The sequence below is a fragment of the Alexandromys fortis genome, unplaced genomic scaffold (genome assembly GCF_014885135.2).
Source record: "Alexandromys fortis isolate MF-2015 unplaced genomic scaffold, M_Fortis_MF-2015_v1.1 scaffold_122, whole genome shotgun sequence".
NCBI classification, from domain to species: domain Eukaryota; kingdom Metazoa; phylum Chordata; class Mammalia; order Rodentia; family Cricetidae; genus Alexandromys; species Alexandromys fortis.
In genome coordinates, this window is record NW_026068004.1 from 1,245,602 (window position 1) to 1,270,811 (window position 25,210).

The window sequence follows — 25,210 nt, forward strand, 5'->3', positions numbered from 1 at the left end:
TAGTGAAATGGCTTTGGCCCTAATACCTATATTGGGGGTGCACTGTGTTTGATTTATCCTTAAAATTAGATGATGGTGACTTTTTAGTTGGAAACAGTGGATACCAAATCATACATGGAAGTACTTAGGGGATTCTGAACCATTTTTATTATCATTTCAATTTTAGTGTGTATTTTGTCTGTTGAAGTGGTTTTTGGAAATAATGCGTACACTCTAATTAGTAGTTGCCAAATGAACATAACCAGACTAAGATTTCTTTACCATCCCTGTATATTTGTATTGCTCATAAATTGTGTGTGTGTGTGTATAATGATAAACAGGAAAATTCTTGTTTTCTGTCTCTGGTTGAGATTTTAAAACCCTCCTGCTTCAGCTTTCAAGTGGTGGGATTATAGGATGTGATACCACATCTGCCTGAATATTGTCTTTTTTACCTGGTCTGTTTTTGTTATTTGATTAGAACATATGGAACATGACAGACAAGGCTCAGTTGTGGGTCAGGTGTTTAACCGTAACTGTGTGGGTGACACACTGCTGTAGTCTGTGGAGGGTCTTGCGCTTCTTGTCTCACTTTATTCGTATTTCCACAGTATGAATAATGGGCATGGTTTTAGCTATTGAAGGCATTGAATTTTATTTTATTTTTGAATTTTCGAGACAGGGTTTCTCCGTAGCCTTTTTGGTTCCCGTCCTGGAACTAGCTCTTGTAGACCAGGCTGGCCTCGAACTCACAGAGATCTGCCTGCCTCTGCCTCCCGAGTGCTGGGATTAAAGGCGTGTGCCACCACCGCCTGGCTAAGACATTGAATTTTAAAATATATTTAGTTATTTGAAGATTTTATATTGGTTTATTTTTGAGAAATGGTGATGATGTTTATTTCTGTTTTACTTTATTTGTATGAGTGTTTTTCCTGCGTGTATGCATATGTACCTTTTGGTGCATGCTTAGTGCCCTTGAAGGTCAGAAGAGGTCATTGGATCCCCTGAAACTGGAGTATAGATTGGTGGGTGCTGAGGATGAAACCTAGGTCCTTTGCAATAGCAGCAAGTGCTCTTTACCACCAAGTCATTCCTTTAACCCTATGTTTGTTTCTATTTATTTGTATGTACCAGTCTTAAAAGTACTGAGTCTTAAAAAAAAGTATTGAATCTTGTCAATAAAACACAACACAGAAATAAGCCAGATGCTGATGCTACTGAAATTCCCCAACAGTCAAAATTATCTGGTTGGTGTCATCATGATTGCTTTAAAATAAGTGATGTGCCAGGTGGTGGTGGCGCACTCCTTTAATACCAACACTTGGGAGACAGAAACAAGCGGATCTTTGTGAGTTCGAGGACAGCCAGGTCTACAAGAGCTAAATCTAGGACAAACAGGGCTGTTACACAGAGAAACCAGAAAACCCTGTCTCAAACCCCCGCCCCCAAAAGTAAATCTGAACACATAAATTGACTTATGTTATTTGTTTATGTTTTATATGATGAACTCAATATGCCCCCCTCCTTTTAGTTTTTTAAGATAGAGTCTCATTGTCTAGCCCAAGTGTTCTTTGAACTCATTCATGATCCTCCCAAATGCTGGGATTATAGGCGTGCGCCCCCAGGGTAAAAGAGTGTTGTGACTGAGTATGGTGGTACAGGCCCCTCTCTGAGTTCAAGGCTAGAGTTCTACATAGAGAGTTAGTTCTAGGATAGCCAGGGCTACATAGAGAAACACTTTCTTTTTCAAAAACCAAACCAACCAACCAACCAACCAACAAATAAACAAAAAGGCTTTAATCTCAGCACTCAGGTGGCAGAGGGAGGTGGATCTCTGTGAGTTTGAGGCCAGCCTCTACAGAGTGAGTTCTGGTACAGCCAGAACTACACTGTGACAAAAGTATTACATCAGAAATGTGTGTTGCTGGGACAATCCTGGGACCCCATGTTCTGGCAGAGCCTCATTGTCTGGGTAGGTATTTGTTTCACACACCCTTAGAGTGGATAGAATGTTAGGTTTTGCTTTAAAGATGGGCAGGGTCCATATATATTAACAGATCCAATGTCCTACTTAGTATTACATTTTTTCATAAGACATTTGTGATAGTTTGAATGAGAATGGCCCCATTGGCTCATATTTGAGTGCTTAGTCTCTAGATAGTAGAAATGTTTAGGAAGGCTTAGGAGGTATGATCTTGCTGGAGAAGATGTGTCACTGGGGTTGAATTTTGAAGTTTCAAAAGCCCAAATTAGGGCTGGAGAGATGGCTCAGAGGTTAAGAGCATTGCCTGCTCTTCCAAAGGTCCTGAGTTCAATTCCCAGCAACCACATGGTGGCTCACAACCATCTGTAATGAGCTCTGGTGTCCTCTTCTGGCCTGCAGGCATACACACAGAATATTGTATACATAATAAATAAATAAATATTTAAAAAAAAAAGCCCAAATTAGGCCAAGTCTGTTTCCTCCCTCTCCTCTGCCTGCAATTTGCAGATCAGAGGTGAGTTCCCAGCTACTACTGCAGCCATGATTGTCTGTCTGCTCCCATGCTCCCCACCATGATGGTCATGGACGAATCCACCCAAGTGGATTAGTTTATTGTTTTTACTTTGAAAATGTGATGCCCTATGTGTTCGTGGTGTGTGTGTGTGTGTGTGTGTGTGTGTGTGTGTGTGTGTGTGTGTACACGCATGCATACCAGAATACAGCAGAAAGGTGGGGAAGAAACCACTGGGAGTGAGATCTGGTTATAGAATGCAAGGCCCTAGATTTAGGGCCATATTCTCAAGTCACCATTTCTTAGGAGAGATGTAGACAAGATATAAGAAGGCACTGGCAGTTTGTAAACATTCAATTAGCATTTAGAATTTGAAATATTTTCAAATATTTACATTTTAAGTATTTAAATGTGAGCTGCCAACACTTACATATCTTCCTGTTCTCAAATTTACTGCTGTCTTGAGTCTTCTGTTACTCCTCTACTTCTGTTGAAACTGCCCCTACCCCCACTCCACTTCATCCTGTGTCCTCATGGGAGCCGGGATGATCTCCCTAGCATACAGAGTTGGGCTGAAGATGGCTTGGTGAGGAAAGGCACTTGCTATGCAAGACTGGTGGCCTGAGTTCAGTCCCCAGAGCCCATGTAAAGGTAAAAGGTGAGAACCGCCTCCACAAAGGTGTTCCCTGGCCTCCACATGGCCACAGACATACACAGCACCATCTATTCAAAACAGAGTTGTCTGTGTTGCTCTCCTGTTTACATAGAATTGTCTGTTATTATCCTGTTTAACTTATTTAGATCTTCTCTTTCTTTCCTTTTGTTTTTCTTTTTTCTTTTTTCTTTTTTTCAAGACAGAATTTCTCTATCTAACCCTGACTGTCTTGGAACTTGCTCTGTAGAGAACAGAAGGACCATGAACTCGGAGATCTGCCTGTCTCTGCCTCCTGAGTGCTGGGATTAAAGGTGTACTTCACCTCTGCCCAGCTTCTCCTTGCTTTTTGAAGAAAATTTTTCAGCATAACATTTTTATTTAACTTTATTTTATGTGCACTGGTGTGAAGGTATCAGATCCCCTGGAGCTGGAGTTACAGTTTTGAGCTACCATGTGGGTGCTGAGAATTGAACCCTGGTCCCTAAAGAGCAGCCATCTCTCCAGCCACATGAAAGGGTTTTTATGATTTGTACCTTCCTGACACTTTCAGGTTCATTAGCCTAACAAGCACCTAATATTCTAGAGTTATTTAAAATGTTTAGCTATCTCCCTTGAAGTGCCTATATTCTCTTTTCAACTGGTTTCCTTGGTGCTTGTTCTCAAAGTAGTTACTGCCCTGGCAGTTTGTGTTGAATGGAGTAATGTAAGGGTGACCCTGTCCTGTGCTCCAGCAGCTCTCTGGGGAATACTTATTCAAATCTACATAGTCATTTTGCATGGCTTCTCTCTCCTGCCTAAGTAGGGTCTTCTAGACAGTAAGATCTTTGAGAATATACTCATCTCATTATCTCAATTGTGTGAGACTTGATAGGTATCAATAAATATTTCAGGAATAAACACATGAGAGAATTATGGTAATAGTAGCTATAAGCTGCAGCAGGAACCATGCCCTGTTCATTGTGTAAGCACCTTTACCCATTGAGCCATTTCACTGGCCTTAACATTAGATGTTTTAACCAAGTTAGAGTTTTGTTTTATTTTTGTTTTTTCTTTTTCTAGACCTGTGGCAATGTGATTGTGGACTTCAGATTTATAGTGTGACAAGGAAAAAAAAAAGACTAAGGTTTTTAATTTTGTGTGGCTCTGGCTCTGCGGTCATTTGATGTGAACGTGGAGGTGGCCTGGATCTGTGCCGAGAGCACGTTCAGTGCCTGGAGCCACTCTGTGTTTTTGTCGGAGTTCTTCTCTTGCTGACTGGATGATCCCAGTTTGTCTTTGCTTCTTTATTTGCAAAATAATAATGTATGGGGTTTTTTTAAAGTAAGTTTTTAAAACATATTCAGCACATAGTATGGGTTTTGAAATTATTTCTTCTCATTATTTTAATTTTCCCACAAAAGATACTAAAGATTGTACCTTGCTATGGGTTTCTGGGACTAAATACATTATGGCACTATAGCATAGAGTCAAGGAATTTAACAGAGCCTGGTGTGGTAACAAGTGCATGTAATCCCAGCACTCAGGAGGCAGAGGTTCTCTGTGAGCTCGAGCCAGCCTTGTCTACAACATAGTGAGTTTCAGGCCACCACCCAGAGATATATAGTGAGAAACTGTGTCTAAAAACAAACAAACAAACATAACAGAAGCCAATAAGGGATCACATAAAAAGTCAGTGATTGTGAGTCATTGTCTCACAGTAGAGAAGGAAACTTAAGGGTCCTCTTTTATAGTCTTAATATTTGGTGGTTTTGGTGTTTTAGGAAATAGATATGTTAGCTTAGTTTTCTGTACTATGTAAGAAAGCCCACAGCTATAAATTTCCTCATGACTTCTGCCCACATGTGGAATCCTGGCTTGACTGAACCTTTGTGAAGTCTCCTGGTGGTAGTCAAGTCACCCTTTCCCGCCTGTAGCATGAAGAGATCAGAGTGGCCAAGTACCTTACCAGCTCCTGATTGTCCTCTACTGGCTACAGCACCTCTTCCTTTGAAGCTCGAGATGTGTTAGAGACCTGAAGGGAAGTCTCTTTGGGTCTTCCGTGCCTCTAGATTCTTCAGGATGCCAGGGGAATAAAGAGATGGCACCCGTTGTTGCTCAGACTTACCCAGGAGTAGCCATGTTGAGTTTTGGATACTGCAAAGGTGTATTTTTGTGATATGCTCTAAGTCTCTAGTCAGACGTAGTTTCTTTTTGTTGTCAAGGGTTTGAGGCAGGGTGTCACTTTGTTGCCCAGGCTGGCCTTGAACCTGAAGCAGTTACTCTGCCTCAGTTTCCTTAGCTGGGATTATAAATATGTGTTACCACTTCTATCTGGCTTTAGGGGTTGTTAGTTCTTAATTTTTAGAAGAATATTCTACTTCCTTAGTTATTCTGGTTTTGTTCCTTTCAGAGACAGCAGATATAGTAAAAGGCACAGCCTTAGAGCTGGACAGATAAATATCTAATCTTGGTTGTTTTTTAACCTCTTACATTGTGGTATATTTTACTTCTAATATGGAAATGATACTTTTCTTAGAGAATCGTGATTAGATGAAACGAGAGCTTTTAGCCCATTCATGATTTGTGAATTGTTAGTCACAGCAGGTGATCAGTTAGGTTTATTTAAGACTACTGACTACTTTCTAGCTGCTAGAAACTGAGCTTTGAAGATCAAGTATAGCCCTTGGTGCTCAGGATTTGGATTTGATAAAGGAAAGGATTACTAAATATGACTCAGAAAGTATTTATTCTTAACCGCTGAGCCATCTCTCCAGTCCCTTATTCTTATTCTCTTTCCCATCTCTTAGGCATTTCCTTTCCAAAGATAAGGTGACTTCTAGAAGGATTCTTCCTCTCCTAGGCTAAAGAGTAGAGATGAATACGTTGGTCACAGGTTATGAAGGCGACCGAGAGCTCAGTCAAGGAGGAATTGAGTTAGCTGAGGCACTTTCTTAGTAAGCAATTACAAGATTATTAGCAGTTTGTTGGTGGGAGTGAAGGAGCTTTTCAGGTGACTGAGGTCACAGGACTTGTCCAGTAGGCAAACTCCTGTTCTCTTTTTCCCACCTGTGGTCTTTTGGGATACTCTTGCTATCCTGGGTGCCAACCCCCACCCCCACCCCGCGCCTGTTTGTGAACAGGATTGAAAGCAGCATTAGCCTAAAGAAGTTGTTCTATTTAGGGAGCTAGAGCAAGGGCAGTGATTAGGTCCTTATCAGAAGCCCGCCTTTCGGAGAGGTGAGGGCAGAGGTGGGGTGTCTTTCTTGACAGCCTGTGCAGGGAGAGAGTCAGAATCATGAAGAAGCAAAGATAGGCTGGGCCATCTGAATGAAAAAGCCATTCATTGTGGTTTTTTTTTTTTTTCTCAGCATTCCAGTGTCTGGTACAATTAATCAGGACTCGGAAACAAGTTGGACAAACAAGCCAGCAGCCTTCCACTGATGGACAGAGGGGTTTCTGGCATGGCTGAGTTAGGTGCACTGACTGAAGGAAAAGACAGGATATAGGAAAGGGAACTGGGCTTTGTGATGTCATTTCTGACTGGTTGAGGGGAAGGAATGGAGGAGCAAGCAAATTTTATTTCTGAAGCTGTTGAAGTCTGCTAAGCTGATTGCTGTTTTGTAAAGAAGTTGGAATCAAAAGTTTTGGGCAACTGTAAGTTGTGGGAATAAATCTCCCTTTGGAACCTAGGAATCTCTTGACAGTGGACAGTGTTGGGGCTTGCCAGCATGGTCTCTTTCGTCATACGACCTCCTCGGTTGGCTAACATTTTAGATGTGCTTCTGCCTGGCTGGAGGCAAGCCCGAGGAGCAGGTTGTTGGGCAACCCTGACTCAGCAGTGAGCCATTTCGCTCACTAGCTCACCTGCCACTGTCTGAGATGCACCAGGTCACAGGCTTCTGCTTTGCTAATTCAAAGGCCAGCTTCTGTCTGCCTAGGCTTATTTAATGCCTTGTTTGGAGTTTTGCATATGAAGGTCCCACTTCTTCCCTATGCTGATCTGGAAATTGTGAGTTGGTGCCACTTTTGAGAAGTATGTTCTCTACCTGAAGATTTTTGTTTTGTTTTGTTTTGTTTTGGGGGGGGGGTTTTGTTTGTTTGTTTTGTTTTTTTGAGACAGGGTTTCTCTGTGGTTTTGGAGCCTGTCCTGGAACTAGCTCTTGTAGACCAGGCTGGTCTTGAACTCACAGAGATCCGCCTGCCTCTGCCTCCCAAGTGCTGGGATTAAAGGCGTGCACCACCACTGCCAGGCTACCTGAAGATTTGTACCCAGCCTTTGGAAGAGATCTAGGGAGGAGCTTCCTCTCTGACCTCAAGGGAAGAAGGAGGTCAGTAGGAAGTTGTGGGTGGAGCCACTTCTCTGTTCTTTTTTCTCTGTGTGTTAGTCGCACAGCCCTTTGGCTGTGTGTCTCTGTTCACCTTGACAGCCACTTGAGGAGCTGCAGAGGGTTCAGAGGTCACTAGCTGGAAGTCCTCTGGGACCCGATTTTCTTAGGTGGGGCCAGTAGAGCCATGTGGCCCAGTTACCAAGATGAGCATGAGTTCAACGTCCACCTGGTCTGCCGCATGTGCTGCATGGGTTAGTATGCGACGTTTCTTCTTGTCTTACAGCCTTGTGCGCTTTGACTCATTGGAACGCAACTCTTTTGAAGCCCTGCAGGCGTTACTCAACCTTTGGGCTTTTGAAATGTGGGGTGGAATGAACTGGGGTTCCCCACTTCCTGGGGGCCATCTTTGGTTTGTAGGGCAATTAAGAGCCTAAGCTTTGGGTGTGGGGCTGTTTTATGGAGTGTGAATTCATGCTCATGCATCTGTCTGTGTCAGGAAGCCACTTTTAGTTATGTTGCACAGAGCTGAAAGTCAGGGTATTTTTAGCAGAAGTTGGTTGGTTAGGGAGTTCACCTCTGGGGGAGGGAGGAGTGAAGGCCCAAGTTTCCTCTTTGGGGCCACTGCTAGTTGTTTTACATTTTCCTTTCTAGCCGAGCCAGAGAAAAACACTTAAGATGTGGGAAGGTCGGGGAGGAGGCCTCCTGTTAGCTGTTGCTTAGGTCCTTGGTTAGGGAGTTCATTAAATAATATTTTGTGACCTTAACCAAATGGTCTAGGGTTTTTTTGTTTTTACATTTCCTGTGGAGTATAGAGACTGGTACTAGTCTGAGCAGTTCCTTGATTCTCAGTGAATTGAAAAAACTAACAGTTATGTATTCATAGAGCTGTACTAACTCTTCTTAATAAGCCAGATTGTACTCTGAAAAACTCTTAGACTCTGAAATGTCCTCCTAGTGTTATATTAAAATACTCTTTCTTTTATAAAGATATTGTTATTAGATATTAATTTCTAGATAGTCTTAATTCTTATGTATGTATGTATGTATGTATGTATGTGTGTGTGTGTATGTATGTAAGTATGTTTTTTTTTGAGGCAGGGTTTCTCCATGTAGCCCTTGCTGTCCTAGAACTTTGTAATCCAGGCTGGTCTTAAACTCATAGATCCGCCTGCTTCTGCCTCCCAAGTGTTGGAACTAGAGGTGTGCACACCACCGCTGACCAAGTTAGAGTTTCTAGTCAGTCATCTTGGAGAGTTTATTGATCTATAAGATAGTATATCTTTTGATTTTGTATTTGGTTTTCTTAAAGCAAAACAGAAGTATGATCCAGATTGGGCAGATCTTCCTAATGAAATTACTGGTGGTTTGATCTAGACGGAACCTGGAAAGAGATCTGGAGGAGAGGAACAATGGTGAGATTCTGATCCCCTGCCTTCAGGGTCAGAGCTGCCAAATTCTGAAGTGGTTTTTGAGGCTTAAACTATACTGTGTTTATGATACAAGGAGAGGCAGAATTAGGCAGTTATTGCCTAGCTGTCTAGCTTTTTATCTTTCCAGAAAATTTCTTCCTGGGACCTGAAAAGAATGATCTGCATTTGGAAGTGCTTGGAGATAAGGGTCCCTTTTCTTTATTACCAACAAAGGAGTGTGAGGAAGTCCAGGATCTTCACTGATTTAAGGCAGAAACTGTTACCCTTTAACCCCTGAATTCCCTAGAGCAGTGATTCAGTTCTCAGTCTTTCTAGTGCTGTGGCCCTTTCCTCAGTTGTAGTGATCCCCCCCACCATAAAATTATTTTTATTGCTATTTCATAACTGTAATTTTGTTACTGCTATGAACCAAAATGTAAATAGTTGTGTTTTCTGATAGTTTTAGGTGACTCCTGTAAAAGGGTCATTTGATCCCCGAGGGTGGGAAGCCCCTGGTCTATTGGCTCTGCAGCCTAATGGTTCAGAGAAGGAGCCACAGTTGCAGCCATCTCCCAGCCATTGTTACACAGACTCAGAAAAATTGCCTAACATTTCTGTGCCCTGATTTCCTCACTGTTAAGAGGATTAAAACAGGTCCTAGTACATGAGGTAGTTATGAGAAGTGTATGATATTAAAGTGATTAGCCTAGTGTCTTCTGAACACATTCATAAATCCTAGCGGTAACTGTGGTAGTATGTGTTTAGTATGTTAAGTCTGTGCTTCTCACTCTCCCCCTCACACAGCCAGACTTGTGAACGGATCCTGGTACCCTCAGTGGAGATTGCTGTGGGTGGTCCTCACTTTGGCTAGAGTGCCTGGTAGCTAGAGAAGGTAGCTCTTCCCTAAGCCTGCCTAACTCTGGTACCCACAGACCTGTGGCTCTCTCCTGAGAAGGGAAGCCAGTTGGGCTTTGCCTTAGACAGTTTGCTTGAATTTGAACTTTTTAAGGTGCTCCAGGTGATTTTGATATGGCTGTTCACAGACCAGTATTAGCAACATTGGCCTAGTCTAAACTCCTCATTTTATAGGCTATACTCAGGCTCAAAACGGGGAAAAGAGTATCATAAAAAGGAAAGCGCCAGGCTGGAGACCGAGACTACACATTATAGACTTGCCCTGTGTGATCGTGTCTACTCTCCTACCTCAATCTCTTTCAAGTTGTTCATTTATTTATTTATTTATTTATTTATTTATTTATTTATATGACTGATTTGCCTGAATTTATGTATATATACCATATTTGCCTCGTTCCCCCAAAGGACAGAGGCCTCAGATTCCTGAAACAGATGGTTAACAGATGGTTGTGAGCCATCATGTGGGTCCTGAGAACTGAACCTTCAAGAGCAACAAGTACTCTGAACCATTTGAGCCATCTCTAACCCCATCTTACCTCAATTACTTAACACACTCTTCAGACAACCTGGACCTGAACTTAGAGATCCACCTGCCTCTACCTTCTGCTGCTGGGATTAAAGGTGTGCGCCACCACCACCTGGCTTTTTTGAGGATTCTTAAGTGTCTGTGTATCTATAAAATAGTTAGCCTTCATGAATGTAATACTTCAGTGAATATTCTAGAAAATTATGCCCTTGTCTCCTTCTGTTCTCTGTTTTAGTTTCTCCTACTTTGTCTTTGTCCTTTTGCCACTGTGCCTACGCTGACTCTTTTATTTTATCCCTCTTTCCCTTTCTTCTCCTTTGTTTTTTTCTCCCACCATCTCCTATTTTATGGGTGCCAGGGTTCAAAGCCTGGGTCTCAGGCATGCTAATCACAAATTCTTACACTGAGCTCTATACACTTATCCTGGCTGTGTGTGTGTGTGTGTAGTGTGGTGTATGTGCATGTGGATGGACCCACCCTATCATGGGCAGCAGGGGAGCATAGTAGAGTCTCCCTTTATTGCTTTTCACCTTCTTTTTGAAACAGGATCTCTTATTGAGTTGGAAGCCCTGCATTTTGGCTAGGCTGACTGGCCAAGGAGCTCTGGGGATCCACCTGTTGCTGTATCCCCAGTGATGGGGTATATATATGCATCTGTGCCTAGCTTTTGTGTGGGTGCTGGGGATTCAAACTTGGGTCTTCATGTTTGCACGGATAGTGCTCTTAACCATGGAGCAATTTCCTCAGCACCTGGCAATTTTCTTTAACTAACTGTGGTCTTGTACTTTCCAAAAGTCCAGACAGTTATTATTAATACAGATAAAGCTTTTTTTAAATATTTATTTATTTATTATGTATACAATATTCTGTTTGTGTGTATGCCTGAAGACCATAAGAGGGCACCAGACCCCATTACAGATGGTTGTGAGCCACCATGTGGTTGCTGGGAATTGAACTCAGGACCTTTGGAAGAGCAGGCAATGCTCTTAACCTCTGAGCCATCTCTCCAGCCCCAGATAAAGCTTTTTTAAGAAATAAGGTAAATTTTAATTTTGCCCTGAAAACTCTAGAGTTACTATTTCTCTAAAATCCTGAATTACCCTGTGGAGACCTTCTTGGCATCACTAATTCTTGATATTACATGTCCTTTGTGAACACCTGTCATCCTCATCGTTCACATTGCTCCTTTTCCCTTGGGTATGTGGGACATTATTGTACTGGCTTGGAATAAGTCCATGGAGGCTCTATGTGTAGTGGATACAAAACTATGACTTAGAATATAGCAAACATGAATTTGTATTCTACAACTTACTGTGTGACTTTGGAAAAGTTGATAAGCCTTGCTGAGCATGACTGGAATATAAATGAGAATAAATAGGGGCTGGGAATTTTATGGAAGCGTGAAAAAGAATGAGCAGCAGGCAGGGATCATGTAGTAGTGGATCTGTAGGTCCTAAGCTATGAGTGTGAGTGCTGTCCTGAATGAAGTATTAGGCTATGGCATTATGCAGAGTTGGGTTCATATGTGACTCCTATGATCTTGGGCAAGTTGCTTGTTGTTGCTGGGCTTTATTGTTCTATTAAATTAGCATAGTAGCCACTTTATAGGGCTGTTGAGCATCAGAAAGAGTATGGATGTGCTAAGCACATGTGAGTAGATATTCAGTAGGTTCTAACTACTAATTTTTGTTTTGTTTTGAGTCAGGGTTTTACTATGTCATCCAAGACTGCACACGCTAAAGTCCCACTGGCCCAGTCTCTTAAGTGCTGGGACTATAGGCTTGAGCCATCACACACAACTTCTGACTACTAAATAGACACCCCCTGGAAGATTTTTTTTTTTTTTTTTTGTGAGTGCTCTGTCTGCATATACGGCTGCATGCCAGAAGAGGGCATTGGATCCCATTACAGATAGGTGTGAGCCACCCTATGGTTGTTGTATTCCTAGCACTTGGGGCATGGAGGCAGGAGGATCAGGTCCATGAGACCGTGCCTTAAAACAATAAACTAAAAAGTCCCACTTCTTAAAAATACTGATTAGGTTAAAATGAATTTTGTTTACCTTTTTCTTTTCTATCTGTGAATTAGTTGACCTGTGATGGTAACACAACAAATGTTTTGTTGTGTTTATTGTTCAGAGTCTCTCTAGTCCTGGCAAGCCTTGAACTCAGAATCCTCCTGCCTCAACTCCTTAATGCTTGGATTACAGGTGTGTGCCACCACCCCCTGCTTCTAAATGTGTAAGTTTTAAAATGGAATTCTGAAAAGCAAACAGCAGAAAATGTGTGTCTTCGGGGTGAGAGGTTTACAGTTGGAATCAGACTGTTCTTGGTCTTGGAAAGCAGCTGATGTAGTGCAGCAGAGCGTGTCTGGCGTGCGTGGAAGCGCAGTGTCGGAATTCTGTTAGCTCCGATCTTTCCATTGCGGCTGATGGCCCAGCATACAGTACAGCTGGCACTCAATTGAAGCTTGAGGAGTTTATGTATGAAATTAGGCTCTTACACAGAATTCAGCTAGGTCTTGAGCTCACGTGGGGTGCCCCTGCTACACCTTGCTCTCGTTGTTGTTGGTTTTTTTCCCTTATCTCTTGTTGTTTCACTAATCATAGAACCATGTATTTGGCCAGTTGTGTAAGTTTTTGTTTTGTTGTTTTAGGGATTATTATTTAAAACTTTAGCATCATTTTGTTATGTTTTGTTTTTTTTTTTGTTGTTGTTGTTGTTGTTATTGTTCTTGTTTTTTCAAGACAGGGTTTTTCTGAAGCATTTGGAGCCTGTCCTGGAACTCTGTTATTCGCTCAATAGACCAGGCTGGCCTTGAACTCACAAGAGATCCGCCTTCCTCTACCTCCCAAATGCTGGGCTGGGATTAAAGATGTGTGTCACCACCGCTGGCAGTCTTGTGATTTAATCTCTAGGAATGATTGAAATTCACCTTGCGGCAGTGGGAGGCGGCAGGGAATGGTCAGTGACAGAGAGAATGATTTTTTTCATAGTTCTGTTATGCTTTCCCTTTTAAAAATCATTATTAGAGACAGACAGATAGTTGAGTGGAAAACGCTGTTTGCTGCCCAACTTGACAAACTGAATTCAATCCCTAGCACCCATATGATAAGGAGAGAAATGACTCTCAGGTTGTCCTGTGATCTGAAAGACACACATATCATGACACACACACACACACACATACATACGCTTTGTCTCTTTCTCTCTCAATAAAATGTAATGCAAATTTAAAAATAATTATTAGCATATTCACCATTCAAAAGATGGGTTTCACTGGGCGGTGGTGGCACGTGTCTTTAATCCCAGTAGTTGAGAGGCAGAGGCAGGTGGATCTTTGTGAGTTCGAGGCCAACCTGGTCTACAAAAGCTAGTTCCAGGACAGGCTCCAAAGCTATAGAAAACCCTGTCTCGAAAAAAAAAAAAAAAACAAAGAGAAAAAACCAAAAGACAAGATGGGTTTCATTATATTTTTATACACATATATGATGTATTTTGCTCATGGTCACCCAGTGAGATGATTGAATAGAGTGTTCTATGGGTGTGCAGTCTTAAGATATATAGAAAAGAGTCAGGGCTGGTCCCTCAGTTTTCTGGAATTGTCTCAAGTGAATCTTCATAGGACTGGTTGTCTATGGGGGCCATAGTCAGGTATCGACAGAACAGATGTTTCTGTTGAAGAGGTCTTTGGTGGGGGGTTGTGAGAGAGATGAGGAGTTTGTAAGATTTAGGGAAGGGAGAGATGTTCAGGGAAGCTAACCTGGATGGCTTTGGGGGCATTGGCTGGATGTTATGGCTTGTGAGGAAACTGGAATGGAATACTGGGCATGAGAGGAGGCAGCAGTAGGTGGGCTGAGTGATGTAGAGAGATTTAACAATTGTAGTGTCTGTATTACACCTGAGCCTCCCACCCTTCTCTTGCTTCCATTTGTAACTTTATCCTGTTGGGACTTCTGAGGGATGTGGGAGATTGGCCATCCTGTTCCTGCTCTACTCAAATTATTGTGCTGAGGAGATGTTGCCATGATGAGATTTTTGAGTCATGTGATTCTGTCCAGTGGCAAAATGGTCATAATCAAAAAAGGAAAAAGAGATGTTTGAATGACCCAAATCTTCCTAACAAGAAGTCATCGTCCCATGGTTCTGTACCTAAAGTCAGTCTTTTATATTGGTTCTAGAGAAACTGGGATGTGGGCAGGGCAGAGATGTGGGAAAGAGCTGCCTGCAGAGCACTCAGTCAGCTCCTCTTCTGTGTTTCCTTTGCAGATGAGCGGGATCGAGTTCAAAAGAAAACGTTCACCAAGTGGGTCAACAAGCACTTGATGAAGGTAGGATTCTTTCATGTTTCCCTAGCTTTTCTTATTCTGTGTGTGTGTGCACACGCACATGTTTTTTGCATGTGCATGGGTTCTTATATATGTCTAAGCCATGGGATTGATGTCAGAAATGATTCTCGATTCATCTTCCATTTTATTCATTGAGGCAGAGCTCATTCATACAGCTAGTCTTGCTAGCCAGCTTGCTTTGCGGATCCCCTGTGTCTGCCTTCTGAGGCTGTAATTGCAGGCAGGCTATCATACCCACCCAGTATTTATGTAGGTCTATGGATTCCAGGCTTCATGCTTGTCTTATCCCCAACCCCTGCTCCAGGCTTCATGCTTGTGTGTTAAGCACTTTAACTACTGAGCCATCTTGCCAGTCCCCCTATATATTATAAGTGTGGAGCCATCAGTGGTACTGTACTGCCTCAGCAGAATAAGGTTGGCAATACCAGGGGATGGTTCCTAAGATCCTAAGAACACCACTTCACATTTTAAAAGTTATTTTATAAGGCTGGAGAGTTGGCCCAGAGGTTATCAACACTTCCAGAGGACCTAGGTTTGGTGCCCTGAAGCCACATGGAGGCTTACAACCTCCCATTCTTCCACTTCGAGAGTTTCCAGGGCTCTCTCTGACCTCTGCAGGCAACAGGCACACATGGTGCACAAGTGTACATACTCATACACATAGAATAAACAAATAATGGATCTAACTTTTAAAAAGAAGTTGTTTTATAACCCCTCTTAACCACCATCTTATTCTTTGTGGTACTAGAGGTTTAGCCCAGAGCCTTGCTTTAGTGCTCTACCTTTTTCTTTTTCCTATTATTTTCAGGCAAGGGCTCCCTGTGTTGCCCAGACTGACTTTCAACTTTCAACCTTCCTGTCTTGATCTCCAAAACAGTAGGCATTATAGGCATATACTACCATGCCTGAAAAATCCATTTATTTTGAAATCTGATCATGTATTAAGAATAGGACTAGAGGGGCTGGAGAAATGGCTCAGCGGTTAAGAGCACTGACTGTTCTTCCAGAGGACCCGGGTTCAATTCTCAGCACCCACATGGCAGCTCACAACTGTCTGAAAATCCATTTCCAGGGGATCTGACACCTTCACACCAATGCACATAAAATAAAGATAAATAAATTGGGCTGGAGAGATGGCTCAGAGGTTAAGAGAATTGCCTGCTCTTCCAAAGGTCCTGAGTTCAATTCCCAGCAACCACATGGTGGCTCACAACCATCTGTAATGAGGTCTGGTGCCCTCTTCTGGCCTGCAGGCATACACACAGACAGACTATTGTATACATAATAAATAAATATTTTTAAAAAAGATAAATCATAAAAAAATTTAAAAAAAAGAATAGGACTAGAGTGTTTTGTAAATCTGAGGTGTTTAATTGATTTGGGGGGGAGAGAGAATGGGGGATGTACTGGGGAGAGAACCCAGGGGGACCTTGACTTTGTCAGCCTTCGAGCTACACCTCCAGCTCCAGCTGATGGAGTTTTATATTAATTTTATTAAAATTAAAAAGCACGGGGATCTCTCTCCACTGATAGCATTTGTAATCTTAACACACAAGAGGCAGAAGCAGGTGGTCCCTGGTACAAGCTGGCTAGTTAGACCGCTTGGAATTGATGAGATCCAGGTTCAGTGAGAAGCCCTGATTCAGTCAGTGCATAAACAATGGGGAGTGATTGAAGAAGACACCCACTGTCAACTCCTGGCCTTCATACACATGCACACACATGTACATTCTTATTCTTCCCTACAAGTGACCCCCACACATATTGGAACATAACACCCACACACATGCATACCACACATACACAAACATGCAAAGAATAATAAGATCAAAGCGGAAGTGTGGGTTAAACTCTCTTAAGGTTGCTAGCACTTGGGTAGCAGAGGCAGGTGATCTCTCTGAGAGTTTGAGGCCAGCCTGGTCTACAGAACGAGTTCCAGCGGTACACAAAGAAACCCTGTCTCGAAAAAATAAAACAAAAGGACTCTCTTAAGGTTCGCCTGCCTGGCAGTCAGATCCAAGCAAAGTTTTTATGCTCCATTATATTACCTCTGTTCTATGAAGAATCACCAGTGACTGAGTGATTGATTTACTTATTTAAAAACTTTAAAAATATATTTGTTAACTACTCTGTGTGTGTGTGTGTGTGTGCAGGTGGGTGCTTGTGAGTGTGTGCCATGGTGCATATCTGGTGGTTGGGGAACAACTTGGCAGGAGTTGGTTCTCTCCACTTTGTGAAACTCCAGAAGCTCAGGCCTTGGCTTGGAGGTGAGAATCTTTGTTTGCTGAGCCATCTTGCTTTTCCTCAGCCCTTATTTTGAGACAGGGGCTCACTGTTGTAACCCAGGCTTCCCTTGAATTTGGGATCTGCCTGTCTCTGCCTCTCTATCTGACTGCAGCAGCAATCTACAATACAATTGCTATATTCAGTGACATAGTTTTATCTTGCTGTTTGTTGCCATCTATTCCTTGGAACCCTCCCCTCTGTTGACTTACAGAAACACTGCTTCTCCCTCAGTCATTTTTCTTTTTATAAATGGTTTTTTTTTTCTGTTTCCTACCCCCACCCCTCTTTCTCTTTCTCTATGAGACACACTGGTCTCATCTGTATAGTTGAGGATGATCTTGAACTCTTGCTCCTTTTGCCTCTGCTTTTGGTGTTTTATGTGGTCTGGGACAGCCTATGGCTTTGTGCCTGCCAGGCAAGCACTCTGTCCACTAAGCTACATCCTCATCCCTTTTCTGCCTCTTTCACTGGCTTTTTTCTTTGTTTCCCTCTTCTGTGTTGATGTTTCCAGGGTTCTACCCTTGACCATGCTCTTGTCTTATTCTATGTTCTTTAGCAATTTTGTTTCTTTTAGTCATAGTGATTGTTTGATTGCTGCAATACAAAGAAACACAAGTAGAAGTGGCCACAGGATGATCCCATTGAATCTAGATGCTTAAACTTTATCAAAACAAGTTATCATACAACTTCTTTCTCTTTCTCTTTTTAAGAGGCCTCATTTTTCTTTCCTTTGTTTCTGTTTTTGTGCCCCCAATATTCATCTCTCTCTTTAATTATGTGTAAGTTATGGTGGCTTTCCCTCACATGGTAAGGCGCACCTATCTGAACCACATGGCTTTAAAGGCACAGACAGAAAATTTGGTTGATTGAATTTTCTTTTTCTCAGTTGGGTGAGTCGTTCAGGAAACCGGACCAGGAGGTATTACATAAATCAGACGTAGTTCCTTAGTACCACTGTTTTAGTCGCAGCTACAGTGAGGGTGGTTTTTAAATCACAAAACCTGAAGAAAAAGAGCCTTTCCCACTTTTTACCTCAAGCCCACATGTGCCTTTCTCAGGTTTACTTGGCTGATTCGTCTGCAGGTTACCCAGGTGTGTCCTATATCTGACACATCAAATTGCTTTTTGTTCTGGTCAGGAATCTAGAATCAGATTTGATTCAGGACTGCCAATAGTAATCTGTCTGTCCCTTGTTACCAAATCTAATCAGTCAGCTCAGAAAGGTGGCTTGCCTCTGTGTTTCTCACATCTGTCACTTGTGCTTCTGTCCAGGGAGTCTTCATTTCTTGCCTTGCCCACTATCACAGTCTCCTAACAAAGTGGCCTGTAGTGACACTGATTGTGACATTGGTATTGGTAGTTTATTGATGCCTTCCAATAAGTCAGACGTTTTAGAGTAAGTCCTTCCCAAGGATTAGCTCACAGTCCTTCACTGACCGTGCTGAATGTTCTATTAATAACCTTATTTTGTCAGTGAGGAAAATAAGGTTTAGGGAGGATGTGCAGCTTGTTCAAAGTTACACCACTAAACCAGGAAACTGAAATTTTAGGCCTCAGTTTGTAACACATGTTCCTTAACATGTAAAACCAGCCCTGGCTTCTGCCATGTATTGGGGGTGAGGTGTTGGGGAAAGGAAGAGAACCAGTGAGTTTAATTAGTGAGTTTTCAGCTTATCAGTGGCTGCTACTGCAGAAAGCATGTTTTCCTCAGCAACCATTAACTGCCTGTGGCCCCTGAGGGGTGGTGGGAGGGACCACAGCCTACTTTTCTTATCCTCCCCACCCCCATAGTGCCAAATTCCTCTCCTATCTAAAGTTGTTGCCAAGCTGTGGGACCTGCTGTTTGACTTCTCCTATCTTTGCTCTGCTCTCCCTCCTGCTGTTTTGCCTCTCAACTTAATATCCTTCAATAAATATTTTCCTGACTCTCCCATGTAGAATCAACCACCCTTTCCTTCGTGCACCTCTTAGTCTTCCTTATGTATTTGTTACTGAAATTATATGCCTTATTCTTCCTGCAAGATCACAGTTGTTTTCAGATTGTATCTTTGTTCTAGTTTCTTTCCATTGTCTTTTTTAAATTATTTATTTATTTATTTATTTATTTATTTATTTATTTATTTATTTATTTATTTATTTATTGTGTATACAATGTGTGTATGTCTGCAGGCCAGAAGAGGGCACCAGACCTCATTCCAGATGGTTGTGAGCCACCATGTGGTTGCTGGGAATTGAACTCAGGACCTCCAGAAGATCAGCCAGTGCTCTTAACCTCTGAGCCAACTCACCCGCCCCCCCCCCCCCCCGTTTCTTTTCATTGTTATGAGAGCATTTTGATAAAACAACTTTAGGGAGAGAAAGGGTTTATCTGGCTACAATTCTAGGTCACAGTCCCTCATTGTGGGAAGTCTCAGCAGGCAATTGAAGCAGTTAATCACATTGCATCCACAGTCTAGAGCAGAGGAAAAATGCACACGAGGTTGAACAGTTCATGGCCCAGCCTACAAATGGTCTACCCACATTTAGGTTTTGGCTTCCCATCTCAGTTAATGCAGTTAGGAAAAATACCTCCCAGGCATGCCTATAGGCCAACCTGATCTAGACAATCCTTCATTGAGACTTTCTTGCTAGGCAAATCTAGGTTGTGCCAGGGTGATAATTAAATCTAACCAGCACAATCTTGAAGAGGAATGCCTCTTGTTTTTGTTTTGTTTTGAAGTTTTGTGGTTTCAGAACCAGCAAAGACAAGAGAGGCGGGGCAGAAAGAGGACAACAACCAAAAGCTTATTTACTGCTGTAAATTCCTAGAGTGGTTTCCAGTTATCTCTAATTGATCTCTGATGATTTGATATGCCTCCCTGTCCTTCTTCAGAGTCCTTCTTAACCTGGCTCTAACTTCCTTCTCCAGCTTCATTTCCAGAAACTTCTGCTGTGGTCACACCTGTTAACTGGCTGCTCCCTGAAGTCCTTGTTCTTCTTTATTGCTTTATTTGTTCCTCTTCCTAGAATGCTCACCCCCGTTTCCTATGCTTGGCCACCGTCTACTGACCATTTTTGGCTAAGGGATATAATCTTTCTGACCTACATTCCTTACAATAAGTGACTTGCAATCCCCTCTCTATTCTGAGTCACTTGAACAGTTGCCTGTGTGTTTGCATACTGTCTCCTGTTAGAGTGCCCATGGAGACTGAGATGGTATAATACTTTAGCTTCAAGCATTGTGCTGGGACATGAGGGATAGCCAATAATATTTGCTACCTTGAGTAAATAGTAGTAGTGCTTTATAGCTTACCAAGTGCATTTTCTCTGATTTGTTTTTTACAGTAACCTCTGAAGAGGGCTGTTGCCTAAATAATGATGCTATCGTTTATGGATTTTAGAATATAATCCTCTCAGTTTTCATGACAAAAGAGGTGAAAATTAGAGAGGTGAAATGAGTTCCCCAAGATCGTGCAGCTAGTGAGGGACAGAGGTTAGGGGCATTCATAAGCCGTTATCAAGGCTACTAGGTCTGTAATGGTTGGACAAGCCAAATGTCTGTTTCAAGCTGGACCACTAAACTTTGTATTTGGATTCAAATGCTCTCTGGCTCTCTGATACTCCTTTGTAGCTGCTGTTGCCTGTTGGACCTCTGCCTCAGTACTGTGTGATGACAGGAGGCCTGGGAAAGGGGAATTAGAGGAACACATCACAGCATTGTTGGACACTGGAGGCCAGCCAGAGCTTTACTGAACCCCTGGGCTGTTTCCATCATTTTCAGGCTGTCTGATTCCAGCAGCACTTTTTCATCTTGGGATGTTTAGGAGAGCGAGATCCACTACTAACCACAATCAGTCTACTAAGACTGAAGTTTTTGAACTTTCGATTGAATGTTAGGGAACAAAATTTATTTTGTGAAACTCAGGCATCTTTTGTTTGGCTGTAAAACTACACTCAGATTCTTTCTTTGGTCAATAGGCCAGTGTAATATCAAAACCAATTAAGCCACTCAAATTCTAGATTTAGTTCTCCCCGTACCCCTCCTTACCTTTTGTGTGGTTTGGGTTTTTGAGATAGAGTCTCACTCAAGCCCAGGGTGGCCTCACACTTTCCTGCCTCCTATTTCAGTCTTGCAAGTGCTGAGATTACTCGTGTGCAATGCCACATCTGACTTCCCGGTACAGGACAACACTGAGGGTTCCCAGCACTGTTTGGTATGCAGCCCCTGCTCAGGCCCGCCTAGAGGGTTCACTTACTCTCCAAACTTCCCAGCTGACCCCAAATTTCATTCTGAGAACTGAACCCAGAAACTTGCACATGCTAAACGGGTATTCTAATACCACATCCTTTACCCATCTTTTCAGAAATGGAGACAAGAACCGGAGACACACTGCAGCGCTTGTTTTGTTTTCTATTGTTGGACAGGGTTTCTCTCTGCTGTGCTGGAACTATCTCTGTAGACCAGGCTGGCCTCAAACCCACAGAGATCTGCCTGCTTCTGCTTCCCAAATGCTGGAATTAAAGGCGTGCGCCTCCACGCCTGTCTGAAAACTTCCTTGTTTGTTGTTCTTCTACTTAGTTGGGTCAAGGACATTAAGCTGTTGTGTTTCCTTTAATACATTATCTTAGAGGAAAGTTTTTGGATCAAGTTTCCCAATGTCAAAAAAATGACACAGGAAAACTGTTTGCTGTTGTTGCTGTAGAGACTATCTAAGCCTTTTAAGGGGAAGAAAGCAGCTAAAAATAAGGGCACAGTGATCTGGATTCAGCTCTGGCACTTCCTGCAGTGGCTTATGAATGCAGACCCCGGTGTTTGGGAAGCAGAGGTAGAAGTATTGTGGGGACCAGGAGTTCTGAGCAGCCTAGGCAATGTAATAGGACCCCATTTCAAAAACAAAGCAGCCCTCAAAAGAAGAATCATGTATATCAAGTTCAAGGTGGAAAGGGCTGAGTGGTTTTTTAAATTGTTTTTATTGTGCTATACATTTTTCTCTGCTCCCCTTTTATCCTCCCCTCTCCTGTGACTCAGGAGATCTTGACTTTTTCTTCTTCCTGTGTAGATCCATGTAGGTCTCTCTTAGGGTCCTTTTTGTTGTCAAGGTTCTTTGGAGTTGTGAACTGTAGGCTGATTTTTCTTTGCTTTATGTCTAAAAGCCACTTATGAGTGAGTTCATATTTTATTTGTCTTTCTGTGTAGCATAATTAATAAAAATCCAGGGACAGAAATTGGGGTTCATCCTGAAGGTCAGAAAAGCAAAACAGCCAGCCACTGGCTCTACCTCAACCTCAGCCCGAAATGGTGGTCTTGTCTCCAGAAATCTCAGAATGAGACTGTGTGAGAGGTGCCTCCTCCCGCTTTATAGTCTTCTCTAGGACTGGAATTAGAGGTGTGTGTTACAACTACCTGGTCTGTAAGGTTGATCAGCTTGGCTGTTTAATTCTCTGATCTTCAGGCAAGCTTTATTTATTAAAATACAAATGAAATATCACTACAGGTCTGGGCTACCTCACTCAAATTGTTTTTTTCTAGATCCAACCATTTGCCTGCAAATTTCAAGATTTTTTTTTAACTGCTGAGTAGTACTCCATTGTGTAAATATGCCAAATTTTCTTTATCCATTCTTTGGTTGAAGGGCATTTAGGTTGTTTCCAGGTACTGGCTATTACAAATAATGCTGCTATGACCATAGTTGAGCACATGTCCTTGTGGTATAATTGAGCATCCTTTGGGTATATACCCAAAAGTGGTATTGCTGGGTCTTTAGGTAGGTTGATTCCTAATTTTCTGAGAAATTGCCATAGGGATTTCCAAAGTGGCTGTACAAGTTTGCACTCTCACCAGCAATGGAGGAGTGTTCCCCTTACCCCACATCCTCTCCAGCATAAGCTGTCCTCAGTGTTTTTGATCTTGGCCATTCTGACAGGTATAAGATGGAATCTCAGAGCTGTTTTGATTTGCATTTCTCTGATAGTTAAGGATGTTAAGCATTTCCTTAAATTTCTTTCAGCCATTTGATATTCATCTGGTGTGTGCTCTCTGTTTAGGTCTGTACCATGAGCAGTATTTTTTTTCTTTTTCTTTTTCTTTTTTTGTTTGTTTGTTTGGTTTTTTTGTTTTTCGAGACAGGGTTTCTCTGCGGCTTTGGAGCCTGTCCTGGAACTAGCTCTGTAGACCAGGCTGGTCTCGAACTCAGAGAGATCCACCTGCCTCTGCCTCCCGAGTGCTGGGATTAAAGGTGTGCGCCACCATCGCCCGGCCCATGAGCAGTATTTTGAGACAAGGTTTCCTCTAGCTCATGTTGGTCTTCAATCTCCTTATTCTCCTGATTGTGCTTCTTGAGTGCTAGGATTTTATAGGTGTCTGCCATCATGCCTACCAAAAATGTAATTAAAAAATAATATATCTCCTCAGTTGTCCCTTTTTATAATCAATTATGAGTTATTTTCTAGCATTTAAAAAATGATCCATGATGCACCCATATGCCACATGTGTGTTGTAATACCAGAAGAGGGCACTGGATCCCTGAAAGCTGGAGTGTTGGTAGTTAGGAGCTACCTTACATGGGTGCTAGTAACTAAACTCAGGTCTTCTCAAAGAGCAGAAGTACTCTTAACCAGTGTGTCCTTTTAAAAAACAAATGATACCAGAGAGTGAGCCCAGGGCTTTGTGTCCATCAGGCTAGCACTTCACCACTGAGCTATGTTCCCAGGTCCTGAAATTTTTTTAACTTGGCCATTTGCTAATTTATGGTATGATTTCCATTATATTATTCTCTTGAAAATTTTCTCAACTTGCATGCTTGCACATACACACAACCAACTTGTACTAATTTATAGGGGCATAAAACATTTTTTAAAAAGGACCAGTGGGTAAAAGCACTTTCTGTGTAAGCCTGATAACCCGAGTTTAATTCTGGAAACTCACTGTGGAAGTAAGAAAACTGACTCCTGAAGTTGTCCTCTGACCTCCATAGGCTTGCATTCACAATACATACGTGTGTGCACGCACACACACACACACCACATAAAAATAATGATGATGATGATTTTTAAAAACTTGAAACAGTTTTAGTTGCCACCCTCCTTGATCCCTGTCACACTTCTTTCATGATACAATCTCCTACCTTGACTGTGCTTTTTTTTTCTTCTTTCTCTTACTGCTTCTGCCTTTTCTTTGCCTAGTTTTTCTCTCTCCCACCCCACTCCTGACCTCTATTTTACTGATTGTTTTTCCATCTCCTGACTTCTAATTTAGGCTACTCCCTAAGGCCCCATTCCTAGCACTCTGTTCTTTTTTACTCCTATCTTTGAAAACCCAGTATCCCCCATGTCTTTAGCTAGCATCTCAATGCATATGGCTTCTAAAGTGAAGCTCTCAGCTGGCCTGGGCGAATTCTGATCGTTCCCACGGCTTCAAGAACATTTCCATTTGGAGGTCTTTTCACTGACATTTAAAACTTGCTGTATTTGAATTTTCCCCCTTTTAGCCTTTATGATCTCTTCAATTGTTAGCAGTTGATTATGCTTTATGTACAACAAAATCTTAAAACATTGAATCATTTGAGGGAGAAAATGTTGATATCTTGGAGTTGTTGGTCTGGTTTGTGTAGTCAGATATTCCTTTGAGCCACTAGCTCACAAAAAACGACACAGAGACTTACTATTAATTATAAAACCTCGGCCTATAGCTTAGTCTTGTCCCACTAGCTCTCAGAACGTTACCCATTTATATTAATCTACATTTTGCCTTGTGACTTTATATCTCTCATTTTGTGCTTCCTGTTTCCTTTCCACGACTTCTGGTGTCACTTCCATGCCTTGATTCTTCTCCTCTTCCTCTCTCTGCCCTGACGTCCCACTTAACTTCTTCCTGCCTACCTGTTGGCCATTCATATCCTTTTTTTGTTTGGTTTTTATTGTTGTTGTTTTCTTTGTTTTTTTTTTTCAAGATAGGGTTTCTCTGTAGTTTTGGGGCCTGTCCTGGAACTACCTCTTGTACAGCAGGCTGGCCTCGAACTCACAGAGATCCACCTGCCTCTCCCTCCCAAGTGCTGGGATTAAAGGCACATGCTATCACCTCCTGGCTCATTCATATCTTTATTAAACCAGTCAGAAGGTGCCTTGACAAAGACACATCTTCACAGTGTACAAAAAAGTTATTACACAACAGGTCTGGCTCTGTAGAATCATGAGAACAAAATGTTAAATGCTCAGCAATTTGTAAGCTGGTTGTCAAATATAATCATTATTAAAATTAAGTTATGAATTTATAATAAATTATATAAAAATAAAAGAGGACAACCTGTGGTGT

At 42.1% G+C, this 25,210-nt stretch overlaps 1 protein-coding gene across 10 annotated transcripts in view; it reads left to right on the forward strand.

The window, feature by feature from the left end:
• Macf1 (microtubule actin crosslinking factor 1) overlaps positions 1-25,210 on the forward strand; it is a 329,723-nt gene that overhangs the window by 115,246 nt on the left and 189,267 nt on the right. For 9 of the 10 annotated variants that reach the window (XM_050161305.1, XM_050161307.1, XM_050161311.1 and 6 more), the window contains one exon: positions 14,555-14,616. In XM_050161305.1, coding sequence (XP_050017262.1) covers positions 14,555-14,616 — 62 coding nt within the window. Of the gene's footprint in view, positions 1-7,605; positions 7,688-14,554; positions 14,617-25,210 lie in introns of those variants that run through there. The other variant, XM_050161310.1, reaches the window with a different exon arrangement.